A 13,274-nucleotide genomic window follows, 5' to 3' on the forward strand; every position below is an offset into this window, starting at 1 on the left:
ACTGTGAAGGAGATCATCACACATGTACTGACACAAGTCATCCACAGGTAAGTCATGCACTGAAGCACCCAGCTTCAGCTTCCCAACTTAACAGAATTTTAAGCACGTATTTAAACACTTCCATGTGTCAATCCAATGACCCATGACACGTTATGTTTGTCAATCCCACTGCAGGTCTACGGTGTGAAATGAGCTTGAATATGACTCAAGTTTCAGTGCGCCCCATCTTGGTACATAAACCTTTACGTGATCTTCTTATGCGGCAGCGAAGGCTCTGTCCCCATCCTGCAACCCTGACCCACGTGACCCCCTCTCACACAAGCAGGGGAGAGAAACAGAGGAAACTGGCGGGGTAAGCGCACTGCCTGGGTCTTACCCTGAGCAGAAGCTTCCTCAGTGGGAGACTCTCCCGGCTCCCCATCTGTGGAGACAAGAGGAGCATAAGCAATCTCTTCATGGGTCACTCCTCACTAGGCCAGTGTCCCTACTGGAGAGCACAGCTCCACAGAAGCCTCCTTCAAGGCCCATGATAACTGCTTGGCTGGTGTCAGCCCTTGAGCTGTTAGAGATTAGCTTGGGAGAAAGGAATTAACATCCTATTTTAGGCATATTTAAACTGGAGCTATTGTAAGAGTCTCTGATTTAGCATGCAGCCTCCTTCCATATGGCTCAAGGCCCTATACGATCTGGCTCCCCATTACCTCATTTCCTGCCTGTCTGCCCACACCTACCGCCCTCCAGTCACCGCCTGCCATTTCTCCATCCCCAAAGCACACTCCTAACTCAGGACCTTTGCCCAGACTGTCTCCTCCTACAAATATTCATGCTGCTCTCCTCCCCTCACTTCCTTGTGGTCTCTGCTCAAACATCCCTGTATCTGAGAAGCTTCACACACACACACACACACACACACACACACACACACACACACACACAACCCTGCAACAGGGCCTGGCTGACTTATTCACTCTTCCCCCTTCAGTTTCCTTCAGGGCTTCTCACCAACCGGGTAAGCTGTACAGTTTAGTGTTTCCTGCTTCCTGTTTCTCTCCCTGCGAGAATGTGAGCTTCATGAGGACTGTATCTCTAGGGCCTGGTAAGTGCTCAGTGACTATTTTCTGAATGATTAGAATTCCATAATACAAAAATATATTAAGAAAGGGGAGAGAAAGAGAGAGAGAGAAAGAAAAGAGAGAGAAAGAAAGAGAAAGAGAAAGAAAAGAAAAGAAAAGAAAAGAAAAGAAAAGAAAAGAAAAGAAAAAAAAAAAGAAAAGAAAAGAAAAGAAAAGAAAAGAAAGGAGACAGCAATAAATTCTTCTATTATCTACACTAGCCACTAGTTGCATGAGCTTGGGCTCTCTGGTTATATTACTAAGTCTCCCCATGCTTCGCTTTCCATATCTGTCAAATGGGGATTAGAGTAAGACCACACCCCCAAAATTTAGGAACATTAAATTACCATTCCCTAAGTCCTCAGGAAGTGTTAGACGACTTTATTAACTATTATTTTGCTATGGTGATAGGTGGGACTTATCTAAAAATTCAAGAATTCTAGACAACACTGTCACTTATATTTTAAAGGTCTGAACAACCTTTGGGAGGGTCACCCCATGGGTAAGGAACTCAACACATAATGCAAGGTCCTATGCCATCACCAATGCCCAGTAGGTACAGATACCCCCCCAAGAACAGCACTCCAGCTAAGGCACACAAGCTGACTGATATCCTGGCCTTCTGGGGAGGTATCCAGGGACCAGGGTTGCAAGACAGAATCAGCTTTATTTTTTTCTTTCCTTTTTAAATTTTTTTTAATGTTTGTTTATTTTTAAGAGAGAGAGACAGAGCATGAGCAGAAGAGGGGCAGAAAGAGAGGGAGATGCAGATTCTGAAGCAGGCTCCAGGCTCTGAGCTGTCAGTACAGAGCCTGACACAGAGCTCCAACCCATGAGCCATGAGATCATGACCTGACCTGAAGTTGGATGCGCAACCGACTGAGCCACCCAGGCACCCCAAGAATCAGCTTTAAGAGACAGCATTAAGGGGCCCTTTGGTAGCTCATTCAGTTGAGCATTCAACTTCAGCTCAGGTCATGATCTCAAAGTTTGTGAGTTGAAGTCCCATTTAGGGCTTTGTGCTGACAGTGTGGAGCCTGCTTGGGATTCTCATTCTCCCTCTCTCTCTGTCCTTCCTGGTTCACATTCTTTCTCTCTTAAAAATAAATAAAAACATTTTTAAAAATTAAAAAGAAAACAGAATTAAGATAAAGTGGCAAATTCAGAGTCCTGGACTCAGAATACTGCAGATCCGAAATACCCAAACCCTACACCACACAATCCTCCAATCATAATTTCTCAGCTACTGTCTGATGAAGGATCATAAAATGCTAAATTATTTATGGGCCGTATATTACATTGTATTTCATCCACACCCCATGTTTTTCTGCCTTGGGAGCAGAGAAAGGGAAAGGGATTCAAGAATCCTAACCAGCCCACAAACACAGAGTCTCTGATCAGGTCTTCCCAGCCAAAGCACAGAAAAGTGATGCAATTCTCCCCAACTTATAAACCACAGCTTCCCTTCCATCCGCATGATGGGGGTGACCCCAGAATTCATGCCTGTGAGTAGAAAGCACATCCACTCAAGAAGAGGGTGAGTGACCAGCACTACCAGCTAGCCCCAGGGCAGCAAACACTCCAAGGTAGCCTACCTGGGCTTTCCACCTGACTTGAGAATGGAGGTGAGTGGGAGGGCACCTCTCTGATCTCTCCCCTAACAGGAAGGATAAAAGACCTTTTAACAAAAAGAATCACTGTGAGTGAAGGCAGGACCCCTCACATGACCTGGGGCTCCCAGGACAAGCATCCTTAGCCAGCCCACAGAAGATGTGAGGGCACTTTTACTGCCAAAGAATACCAAGAAGTCTAATCCAGCCAAGGCCAAGGCCAGCCACTCTTGCCCCACACACTCCCTGCTGACCACAATGACCCCACCCTCCCATCCAATTTTGAGTCTATCTTGAGCCTCATTGACTCCAATCACCTTCCTCCTAGGTTGCCTTGCCCTGGTGAGGCCCTGGGCCAGGCCTAGCTTTTGGATCCTGAGCGTCCTGCCTCCAGAATCTGTCCCCTCAATCCCTTGATCCAGTTATTACCAGGGATAGTATCAGAAAACTGATCCCAATGCACAGCTCTCTAATTTCACTTCTATCTTAATCCATTCTATAGAGGCTAGACTTTTGACTACATTTTGAAAGATGAAAACTGTCCATAATGTATAGAGAATTGAGGCACATGTTTTTTCTTTATAGGTATCAGAATATGACAACTCCGCAAGGGTGATAACACAGATTGTTACAGGTTCTTATCAACGCATAACACGATTGCAAGAAACTTAGAGTTACTATCACAGGTTCCCCACTGGGAAACTGCAGAGAGAATCAGATCCTATATGGGACTTCTCTACAAGTGAAGAGATTTCATTTATTTAATAGTATTACAAGGAGCCCTCTGACTGCCTTGCTACAGCGTTCATGGGCAGATCACAGTCTAAGAATTGGGAAAAAAAAAATCCTACAGTAAAATAAAATCACTTAAAATACAAGCTTAGTCACTCACAAAACTTTAGACCAAAACCATATTTTATATTTAGAATCTCTGCCCTTAAAAGTGGTTTCATACTCAAGTTGTTCACAAAGAACTAGACTGGCATGCCAGGAGACTCTAAACCACAAATGGTACATTTGCAGCAGCAAATAGTTCACTCTGCCCTAATCTGCGAGCAGCGACCACCACAGGAGGAAGCCAGGCCCGCCTGCGGCCGCACTGCAGATTACAGGCGGTCTCTCAATCTTTCCTCCTTAGAGGAGCTAAGAGCAGAAGTGCACATGTACAGTCTTGGCCTCCATGCAGATCAAGAACATACACACGGAGCGGTAGCTTAGAGAGCTCACATTTGCAAAACACATACAGAAATGTCCCAATGTTTACCTTAATTTTGCACATGAAAAGATAAAAGAACAAGCAGAGGGTAACAAAGGATCCTTCCCTGACTTCCTTTCAACAACAAAAAATAAAATTCAGAGGAAGGATATACTTACTTGTTTTTTCTGGTTCTGGTTCCTCATTATCTACAAAAAAAAAAAAAAAAAAGTCTAAATCAAATTCTCTTGACAACCAAGAGGAAACCGGGGCTAATGGGAGAATAGGTAAAATGTTTGCTTTTCGCCAATAGCAACCACTTCCTGTCTTTCTTCTTCAGCTCATCCTGTTCAGCCACTTCCCTTGCCAACTAAAAAGTATTCACTGTGTAACTATTTTTTCAGGACTTCATAAAACCATACTGGTAATGTGTTCTCACACCATATAAGGGATATATGCATTCATTTAAAATAAAAATAAAGGTTCATATGTTTAAGTAGAATTCCATAATTTAAGAAAGACACATATGACTCACCAGATTCACTTTCAGAGCTGTCCTCAGAACTGCTGTCCTCAGAACTGCTGTTGTCTCCTGAATAGAGTCATATGCCGGGGGAGGTACAAAATATTTGTTCACACAGTGAACAAAAAATAGGAACTATTTTTTTTAATTATACATATTACTTTTTTTAATTTGAGAGAGAGAGAGAGAGAGAGAGAGAGAGAGAGAGAGAGAGACTCAAGCAGGCTCCATGCTGAGCATGAAGCTTGATCCCACAACCGCTGGATCATGACCAGAGCTGAAATCAAGGGTTGTACACTCCTCTGATTGAGCTACCCAGGTGGCCTCTAATTATACATATTATAAAACAGATCCAAACTCAACTAATTTCTTCTTAATAAATTCTCACTAAGTCCTAAACTATGGTTCGTATAAAAGGGGGTTTATTTTCCTTTGGAAATGAATAAAATGTACTTTAATTGTTTAAGTATGAGCTGAAATCATACTTTGCCTGCAGTAATCATTTCATTCGGTTGTCACTCAAGTCCTACCCAGCCTTGACTTGCCCTTACTGCTCCTGTCTTCCTCTTGCACTTGCACATCTGGACAGCTCACATGCACAAGTTCAATGACACAACAGTAAAGAATTCTGGAGAGTAAATGCCACTGACTGAAGCACAGGACAAACTCAGTCCATATTATTCAACTACTTCTGGAAAGAGTGGTTTCCAAGAATAGGGACCTTGGGTCCTTGGTCTCCTTCTACTTCCTTACCCCCAACTCAGTATCTCAGCCTTTTGCAATCAGGCTTCTGTTCCCACCACTAGTTAGGAATCCTCTCCCTGATGTCCCTAAAGGACCACGAACCCCCAGAAAATGACTCCCACAAGTAGACACCTACCACTCCTGCCGCATTATGCTCCCATGAAGTCTGTCCTGGTTCTCCAACCTCCCTGTGTGCCCTCCACCCACCCTGCAGCTCCTCTCTGCCACCCCCTGCAATTAACACCCCAGCCTCCACTCCCCATTCCCAGCCTCCTTTCCACTTTGAGAGCCCTCAGAGGGCATTGCACCCACTCCCCAATCGGATTCCAACCTCCACCTCCAGGGGCACCCTCACCTCTCCTGGCAGACCCCAGAAGCACCCCAGGCCCAATCTGCAGGCCAGGTCAGGCCCCCTGCCACTCCTCATTCTCTCCTCCTCCCAGGTTACAGACACTGCCCTGCCCCCCATGCAGGCTCAGGATTCAGGGAGCACATACACAGAAAGCTACGAGCATCCCTCTCAAATCCTCCCTCCCTCCATCCAGAACAAAGGATTGGCAGCAGTTATGTGGAGGAAGGAAAAAATGGGAGAAAAATGATGAGAACAATGATGACAGCAGCTAAAAGCAGCTTTTTTTGAATGTTCCACGTGCCAGGCACTGTGTGTGTGTGTGTGTGTGTGTGTGTGTGTGTATATACATATATATATATTCATTCACGTATTTACACGTATTTACTCATTTTGTGTATATATACTTTACATATACTTACATAAAATGCTTTACGTATATTTACACATTAAATATCACAACTGTCCAGTGATGTAAGCTGATGCCAGTTAATTTACTTAAGCAAGACCACCACCNGATTTCAACTCAGGCAGTCTGGCGGGAACCTTGTTGTCTCAACCATGTTGTTACACTTACAAACATGCTCATTATTACTTCAGCAGATCAACCTCCAAGAGCTGGTGACTGACTGGAGAGGGAGTAGGAGGCAGGTTCCTGCATGAGAGGATGCCTGAGCGGAGAGTGAGGTGCTGACTGTGTAGGAAGAGGGGCTAGGAAATCAAGTGATGGGACATGGCCTTGGCCCTCCAGGGCTGGAAGCACAGACAGTGGTTTTCAACCTTGGCTGCACCTTGGAACCACCTGGAGAGCTTTCCCAACACATCCAGGACTCAGGACTCAGGACTCAGACATTCCCTAGAAGGTCTGATTCAGCTGGTCTGGGGTGGGGCTGAACAGTGGTATTGATCTTTAAAGTCCCCAGATGACTACAATGTGCAGCCAGGCTTGAGAACCACTGGGCTAGAATCAACCTATTTTAATCACCCCTCTGTTCCCCAAATCTGAATGCCAGGATGATTGCCAGTCCTTCTCCAAGCCTTTACAGATACTTCCCCACTGCCTGAAGTCTCTTTCCCAGGCCCCACCTCCAGAGTTCCCAGGGACCCATTAAGGCCCAGCCCCAAGTCACTTCTACTGAAAATCTCCCTCACCCCACCAAGTAGCCACGCCTCCTCTGTGATCTATCCTATCACATTTATTCGACTGGCAAACCGAGGTCTGGAGGTCCTCTGAGGTCTCTGGTGGATCACGGCTGTGTCTTATCACCTTGATTTGCCAGCACCCATCCCCACACAGATGCTCCATGAATGAATGCACACGTACCCAGCCTAAAAGTACCAAGCAGACCAAGACAAGCCTCGTAAGTCAATTCCCTTGCCTATTAAAACTGCCACCTACCAATATGGAGTGGTTTGTCCCCTTCTTCGCTTTCTTCTTGACCTCCGTGGGAGGAGGCCAGCTTGCAGGCCAACAGCCAGTGAATGCCTGAATGTAACAAAGCAGCTGCAGTCAATAAATAAAATAATCATTTTCCAAAACTGCAAATGTTTCATACAGTATAGAGTACGTTTTTTAATAACTCAACAATGACTTAGAGTACCATACCTTTCTCTTCTGAAGAGGTGTGGTGATGATCATCGCTAGAACAAGAAAAGAAAAAGACTTTTAAAAACAGATACTAGAGGTGCCTGGGTGGCTCAGCTGGTTAAGCATCCAACTCTTGATTTCGGCTCAGGTCATGATCTCATGGTTTGTGAGATCGAGCCCCGTGACAGGCTCTGTACTGAGCGTGGAGCTTGCTAGGGATTCTCTCTCCCTCTCTCCAGCCTCTCCCCTGCTCGTGCTCGTTCTCTCTCTCAAAATAAATGAATAAACTTAAAGGATACTAATTTTATACAAAATAATTATGAAAATCTTCAAAATGATCATCATACTTTGTTTCTCTAAAAGTGTTGCAAATGAAAGAACTCTCTCCCTCCCCAATAGATTTCCTGCCTCTCTCACTCTCCACCTATAGCCTGACTCCAAGCCAAACACTCAATGGAATTTATCAGGTGTGCACCTGATGGCCTTCTTGTCCCATCACATCCTGGGGAGCCACCACCGCACCTTCAACTATTGCCACATCCACGCCCAGCCATCTGGCCTTCCTCTGTCATGTCTCCAGGAACACAAACCTAACTCCCATCCTGCACTGGCCTCTAGAGCCTCCATTCAGTTCTGAGTCACCCTCCTGCTCCCAGGTACTCCTGTTCTGCTTCTCTGGCCTCCTCCCTCAGATATAGCACTCTGAGGACTGAGGGTTCACGTAGCTCCGCTGTAACTAGAAGGTCTCTCCCCTGTCCTCACCACTGCTCAACTCTCTGTGCCCTGCGTGCGGCAGTCTCACAAGAGAACATGTGATCTCCACTCTCCTCCCCATTTTCTCCTGGACTCAAGACCACCAGTTGGCTGCTCTCCCACGTTACCAGTGACTCCTGCCCCGCACACCCAATGGGCCTCTTCAGTCCTGAGTGACCACTGTCTCATTAGACAAAGTAGGTGACAGGCTTCTCCATGGCTTCCACGTCCCTTCTTACCCGGTCTGCGGCCACTCCCCACCTCCTCTGTTGCGGTGACCTCTCCTCTCTGTGTGGTTCACCCCTGGCTCCATCTGCTCCAGCCTCCGGGGCATCAACGCAACCCGGAATCACATCTGTGTGCCCTCCTCTTCCCACTCCTCACACTGCCTCGGGGCTCACCTTCATGACAAGGTTTCAGATCCTCAATCTGCACCTCCTTCCCAGGCCCCAGAGTTCTAGATGCCGGGGATCTGGTGGTCCCTTCAGCATTTTAAGTACGGTTAGCACTTAACTAATCATCGCTTTCCCTCTTCCTGAAAACCTGCTCCTCCTGATCTGCCTTGACGGAGAATCCCACTACTGGGTCACCCGCCTGGAACGAGCTGGCACCAGCTCCTGCCCCCTTTTCCTTATCAAGCAGCCAGTCCATGTCCTCCTGAGCCTCCCCTCTCTATGTCTCTCAAATCTGACCCCTCCTCAGCACATGCTGTCTCTATCTCAGTTCAAGTGTGTGCTTGTTCACTTGGGTACACTCGCTCGCTCTCTCTCTCTCTGTCTCTCGGTCTCTCTCTCATTGGCTCTCACCTGGTTAGCTGATTATAATTCCCTCATAATTATTATACATCAAGTGATGGGAGTCTTACTCTCTTGGCTCATCCTTCATGTGCCCATCAGTGTGGTCTAATCGTGTCTTTGTTTACACCCTTCTGTGCTTCTCACTGCTTTCTGGCTAAAACCTAAGTTCCTTAGCAGGGCGCACAAGGACCTCCACCCTGCTCCTGGTCTCCCACCCGAGGTGGTCCCCCAGAGGGAAAGATGTTCAGTGTCCTAGGCACACTCTAGCACACACACACCTCACTCTATCATCACCCTTCACACAGGATCACTGCCTCTGGCCTTCCAAGTCATGTACCCCAACTCTGGGTGCTCCATGGACATGTGCTATGATCTTTCCCGCCCCCTGGAGTTGTGAGTGCATGTAAATGACAGACCTGCCCTCCCCTTGATGCCAAAAGTACTACTCATCCTTTTAAGAACAGCACTTCTCAAAGTACGGTCTGAGGAACATCAGAACTATGGGAGGTACCACCGAAAAACAGTTCTTCTGGGCCCACCGAATCAGAATCTTTGATGAATAAAAGACAGGAAGAAAACAGTGATGCTAGTTGCACTTATAGTGTTTAAAATCTTTATTTTCTCACTTAATCACCCCAATAAGCCTATGAAGGCCATTTTACAAATGCAGAGAGTGAGGCTCAGACAGGTTACTTAACTTCCTCAGGGCCAAAGAGCCAACAGCTAGAAAAGCAGCACTTGACTCTAGGCCATTAGGCCTTCTAAGCCCATGTACTTGCCTGGTACCAGGCCTTCCGTCGCGGCCCACCACTCCCCCCCCAAGCCTCAACCCTGGTGGTAAACTGAGGACGAAGACAGCAAAAGCAGCAGCAGACCAACCACTTTCCCTTCGCTCCTCTTCATCCCCAAGTCCTTTGGGACCCCCAGATGTTGTAAACCTCCTTGACTCAAGATTTTACACTGGTAAACTTCTCCAAGTATTTGCTATTTCCCAAATTCCATGACACTAGGAAATATACACACATTCTCATTTTCAGACTTAACTCCTCTCATTTTTTTAATCCTCAACTCCTGCTCAAAAGGTCGGGTGGTGGTGGCGAACCTGTAATTGGGAAATGCTTCAAGAAACTAAGAATGGCTAAAATATGGTTTTTAATGAGATGTGTAAAAGAACAAGCCAACCATTACATCTTTTTTCCCTCCAGACTCATGTCTCTTATAATGCAGTCGCTATGCTTTTTAATTTGAAACTTATGAGAACGTGGATTAAAAGTTAGCCATTGTTATTGCACAAAATATGCCTGGTTAAAACCCACTTCTGTGTCAACAAAACTGTATTTTCCTCTTAACTAGTGCTTTCATTTTCCCCTTTGTATAGCTGCTTATCTCTCTTTCCAGACATATATACATCTGCTTAGATATTAGAACTTTAGCTAAAACCCAGAAAGCCTCTGTATAAAACCCTTTATTTTCTCCTAAGTAGATGAGAGTTGAGTGGTGTCTGAGATGAGATTAGTGGCCAGAAACACCGGACACCAGGCAGCTAAGGGGGAAGGACTTAGACCCGAGGAGGAGGAACCTGCCCACGAGGCAGCCCACCTGCCCAGTCCAGCCACGTGGAGGAGGCAGACCCCAGGCGACCCACAGGGCTCCTTGCCACTACAAGAATGCTAGGTCCCCACACTCTTCTGTGCCATGTGCACCACTCTAACGTAAAACCACAACAGCCATCGAGAGAGAGGGCCCATTCCAAATGTTCTCAGTGTAACTCAGGGACTGAAGATAAGTTGGAAAGGGGCACAGACATTTACTTACCACTTAAAACTCCTTAGATTTTGATCTGGACTCAGTCATTATTATTAGGCATAATTTTCTTCCAACACCAACATCAAATATAAATGCTGTCTCATACCTGTGAGCTTCCCAGGATTAGTACAGCCCCTTGCCCTTACGGGAGGGGGGAAACAAACAAAAACACCCTGCATCCTGGCACAGTAAAATCCCTGAGCTGCTATGGGACTGAAAGAACAGGCTTACAACCTCAAAGGGCTGATAGTCAATGAGGGCATTTATGGCATGTTTGTTGGAAAATGTGGACAATATTAAAATATGCGTGGGCACCTGCGTGGCTCAGTCAGTCAAGAGTTCAACTTTGGTTCGGGTCCTGTCTCACATTTCATAAGCTCAAGTTCAAGCCCCACATCGGGCTTGCTGCTATCAGCATAGAGCCCACTTCAGATCTTCTGTCTCCCTCACTCTCTGCCCCTCCCCCGCTTGTGCCCTCTCAAAAATAAATCTTTAAAAATAAAATAAAATAGTAAAATTTGTGCAATATTGTTGGAATTAAGTTATAGCTTCTATGAAATGAAACCTGAGAGCTACACCCAATTCTCACATAGGTGCAGTACCTTAAAAGTTCCAAAGTGCTTTCAAACCCACCAGAAAGCACCAGCTCTTCACCCAACCCTGCCAGGAAGCAAGAAGCAGGGCCAGTACTGCCATCTCCACCTGCGGCTGAGGGCACTGCCGCTCAGAAGTGTTGAGTCACTTGGCCAAGCAGGCACCAGCTGGTGAAGAGTGAGATGGGACCAGAATTCAAGAATCCCAACCTCTAAGGAAGCCCCTTCTCCCACCTCAGCACCTGGCTTGACTCTGTGCAGCCTGGACAGGTTGATATCAGGATCAGAATGATTTCACCCAAATCTGGCTCAAGAAGTAATAATTCTCCACTTAAACTTTTTTTTAACAATCCTTAAAATAAAAATAAAACTTTAATATGATAGTGGCTTATATTTATTAGATGTTTACTGTGTGCTGGAAATTCAGCCAAAGACTTGGCATGCGTCAATTAGAGCCCATTTAATCATTACAACAATCTTTTAAGTGCTGGAGACTGGACTAGCATTATCCGCATTTCACAGTTGAGGAAATAACGCCCAAAGACCTTGGGTAACTTATCCAAGAATCCTGGTCCATCTGATTACAGACCCCAAGCTTTTATCAGTACATTTTTACAACCAAAAGCTGAAAATTCTGCCAAGCAGATGACAGAGCACCAATCTTTCTTCCTACTAAGGTTCCTACTGCCTGAGAAGGTAATTTTCAAATACAGGAACAGGGTTTTTTAGTATAATTAAATCCATACTAAGCCCCAAATCCTCCTCTAACTAACTTTTCACCAGAATGAAACCATCCAGTATCTTACTCCTGTTAGCCCCTATCAACCTTCTAGAAAACGGACCATAAAAAGCAAAGTAAAACCTGTAAGTAAATGGTTAAGGAAAGTGGAAAAGAGTTTATGTTAGCTACAAACTAGAGTTAGTCATGAAGTAACTGTATTTCCCAGGGAATAACCCCAATGCAAGCAATGTTCTCTATAACACAGATCTCTTTTTCATCAACTCAAATTAACAAACACCTATTTACCATAACACAGGTGCTGTCCTAGGCAGGGGGGATATAAAAGTAACACAAGACACATGAACTTTGTCTCCATGGAGACATGTTTCTGATCTCTCAGATCAGAAACAAATACATATGTATATGCCAGAAGAGCAAAATAAAAACAAACATAAACTATAGGTTAGCCCAGAGCAGACTATGAGGAACCAGGAAGAAATGAGCTCTTATGCTAAGATCACAGGCATGTGACTAACAAAACAGCCAATTAAACCGTGATGCTAAGGCCATCTTGCATTTTCAAAGAGTGCTGCCTCCCCACAAACAGAACCCTCTAGTTGTCAGGCTCAGAAAAAGTTGAAAATGAAAGGAACCTGCAAGATCTTCCAATCCAATGCATCATTTTTACAAGAGGAGATGGGAATCTGGGAGAGGGTAAGTGGATGAATAACCAAGATCACACAACAAGTTATAAGCAGAGACAATCTTCCAACTTGTCTCGAGTCTTCTGGTTTTCTCATCAATTCACTCATTCAGCTAACACATGTGGAGTATGTGCCAGATACGAGTGAACAAAGCAACAACACCCATCAGCCTGATGGGGAAGCCTGACCCCCTGCATCTGAGACAAGAAGCGCTTTGAAAGAATGACAGGACAGCTCCTCTAAGATGGAAGAATTGAGGAGGACTCCCTGGGGAAGTGACACGTCAGCTGAGCCACAAAGGACAAACAGAAATGGACAAGAGGGAAGAATTGGGAGTAATGGGGGCAGCTCCTGTCTGAGACAGGAAGGAGTTGATCAAGGTCCAGAACAGGAGGAGAGCAAGTATGGTCAGGGAGAGAGAAGCAGAAGATGAGGGAGGTCAGGGAGGTGGAGAAATCCTAACTCTGTAACCAAACTGATGGCAACCGCCAGGACACGAAGTGTAATTATTCAGTCTGCTGAGTAGTCTCTGCATTTCCACCTTGGGAAGATTTAAAACTTGAAAGCAGAGGAGGAAATCACTAGTGCAGGGTCCCCAAACCCGCCGTCCTCAGTGTCTCACATGGGGACTTGCCTAAATTTGTCAGGACTGACTCCCTGACAATTTCCAGGTTCACACACTGCTTGTATTGAGCCCAGAAGCCTAACCATTTCTCTCAAGAAAACCTCAGTCCCCCAGGCCACAAGAACCAGCCCCCCCCCCCCCAACGGCCTTATAG

General features: G+C 45.7%; 1 protein-coding gene across 1 annotated transcript in view; it reads right to left on the minus strand.

Annotated features, from left to right (window-relative positions):
* Positions 1 to 242: 242 nt before the first annotated feature.
* The window catches only part of LOC144223066 (uncharacterized), a 19,483-nt gene continuing 6,451 nt past the window's right edge, over positions 243 to 13,274 (minus strand). Inside the window, exons 4-8 of the mRNA XM_077753765.1 lie at positions 7,140 to 7,174; positions 6,933 to 7,019; positions 4,453 to 4,509; positions 4,097 to 4,126; positions 243 to 421 (exon numbers count right to left, since the gene is read on the minus strand). Of these exons, the coding sequence (XP_077609891.1) occupies positions 243 to 421; positions 4,097 to 4,126; positions 4,453 to 4,509; positions 6,933 to 7,019; positions 7,140 to 7,174 (388 nt within the window). The remainder of the gene's footprint in view (positions 422 to 4,096; positions 4,127 to 4,452; positions 4,510 to 6,932; positions 7,020 to 7,139; positions 7,175 to 13,274) is intronic.

The sequence above is a fragment of the Crocuta crocuta genome, unplaced genomic scaffold, assembly GCF_008692635.1.
Source record: "Crocuta crocuta isolate KB4526 unplaced genomic scaffold, BGI_CrCroc_1.0 scaffold761, whole genome shotgun sequence".
Classification (NCBI taxonomy): domain Eukaryota; kingdom Metazoa; phylum Chordata; class Mammalia; order Carnivora; family Hyaenidae; genus Crocuta; species Crocuta crocuta.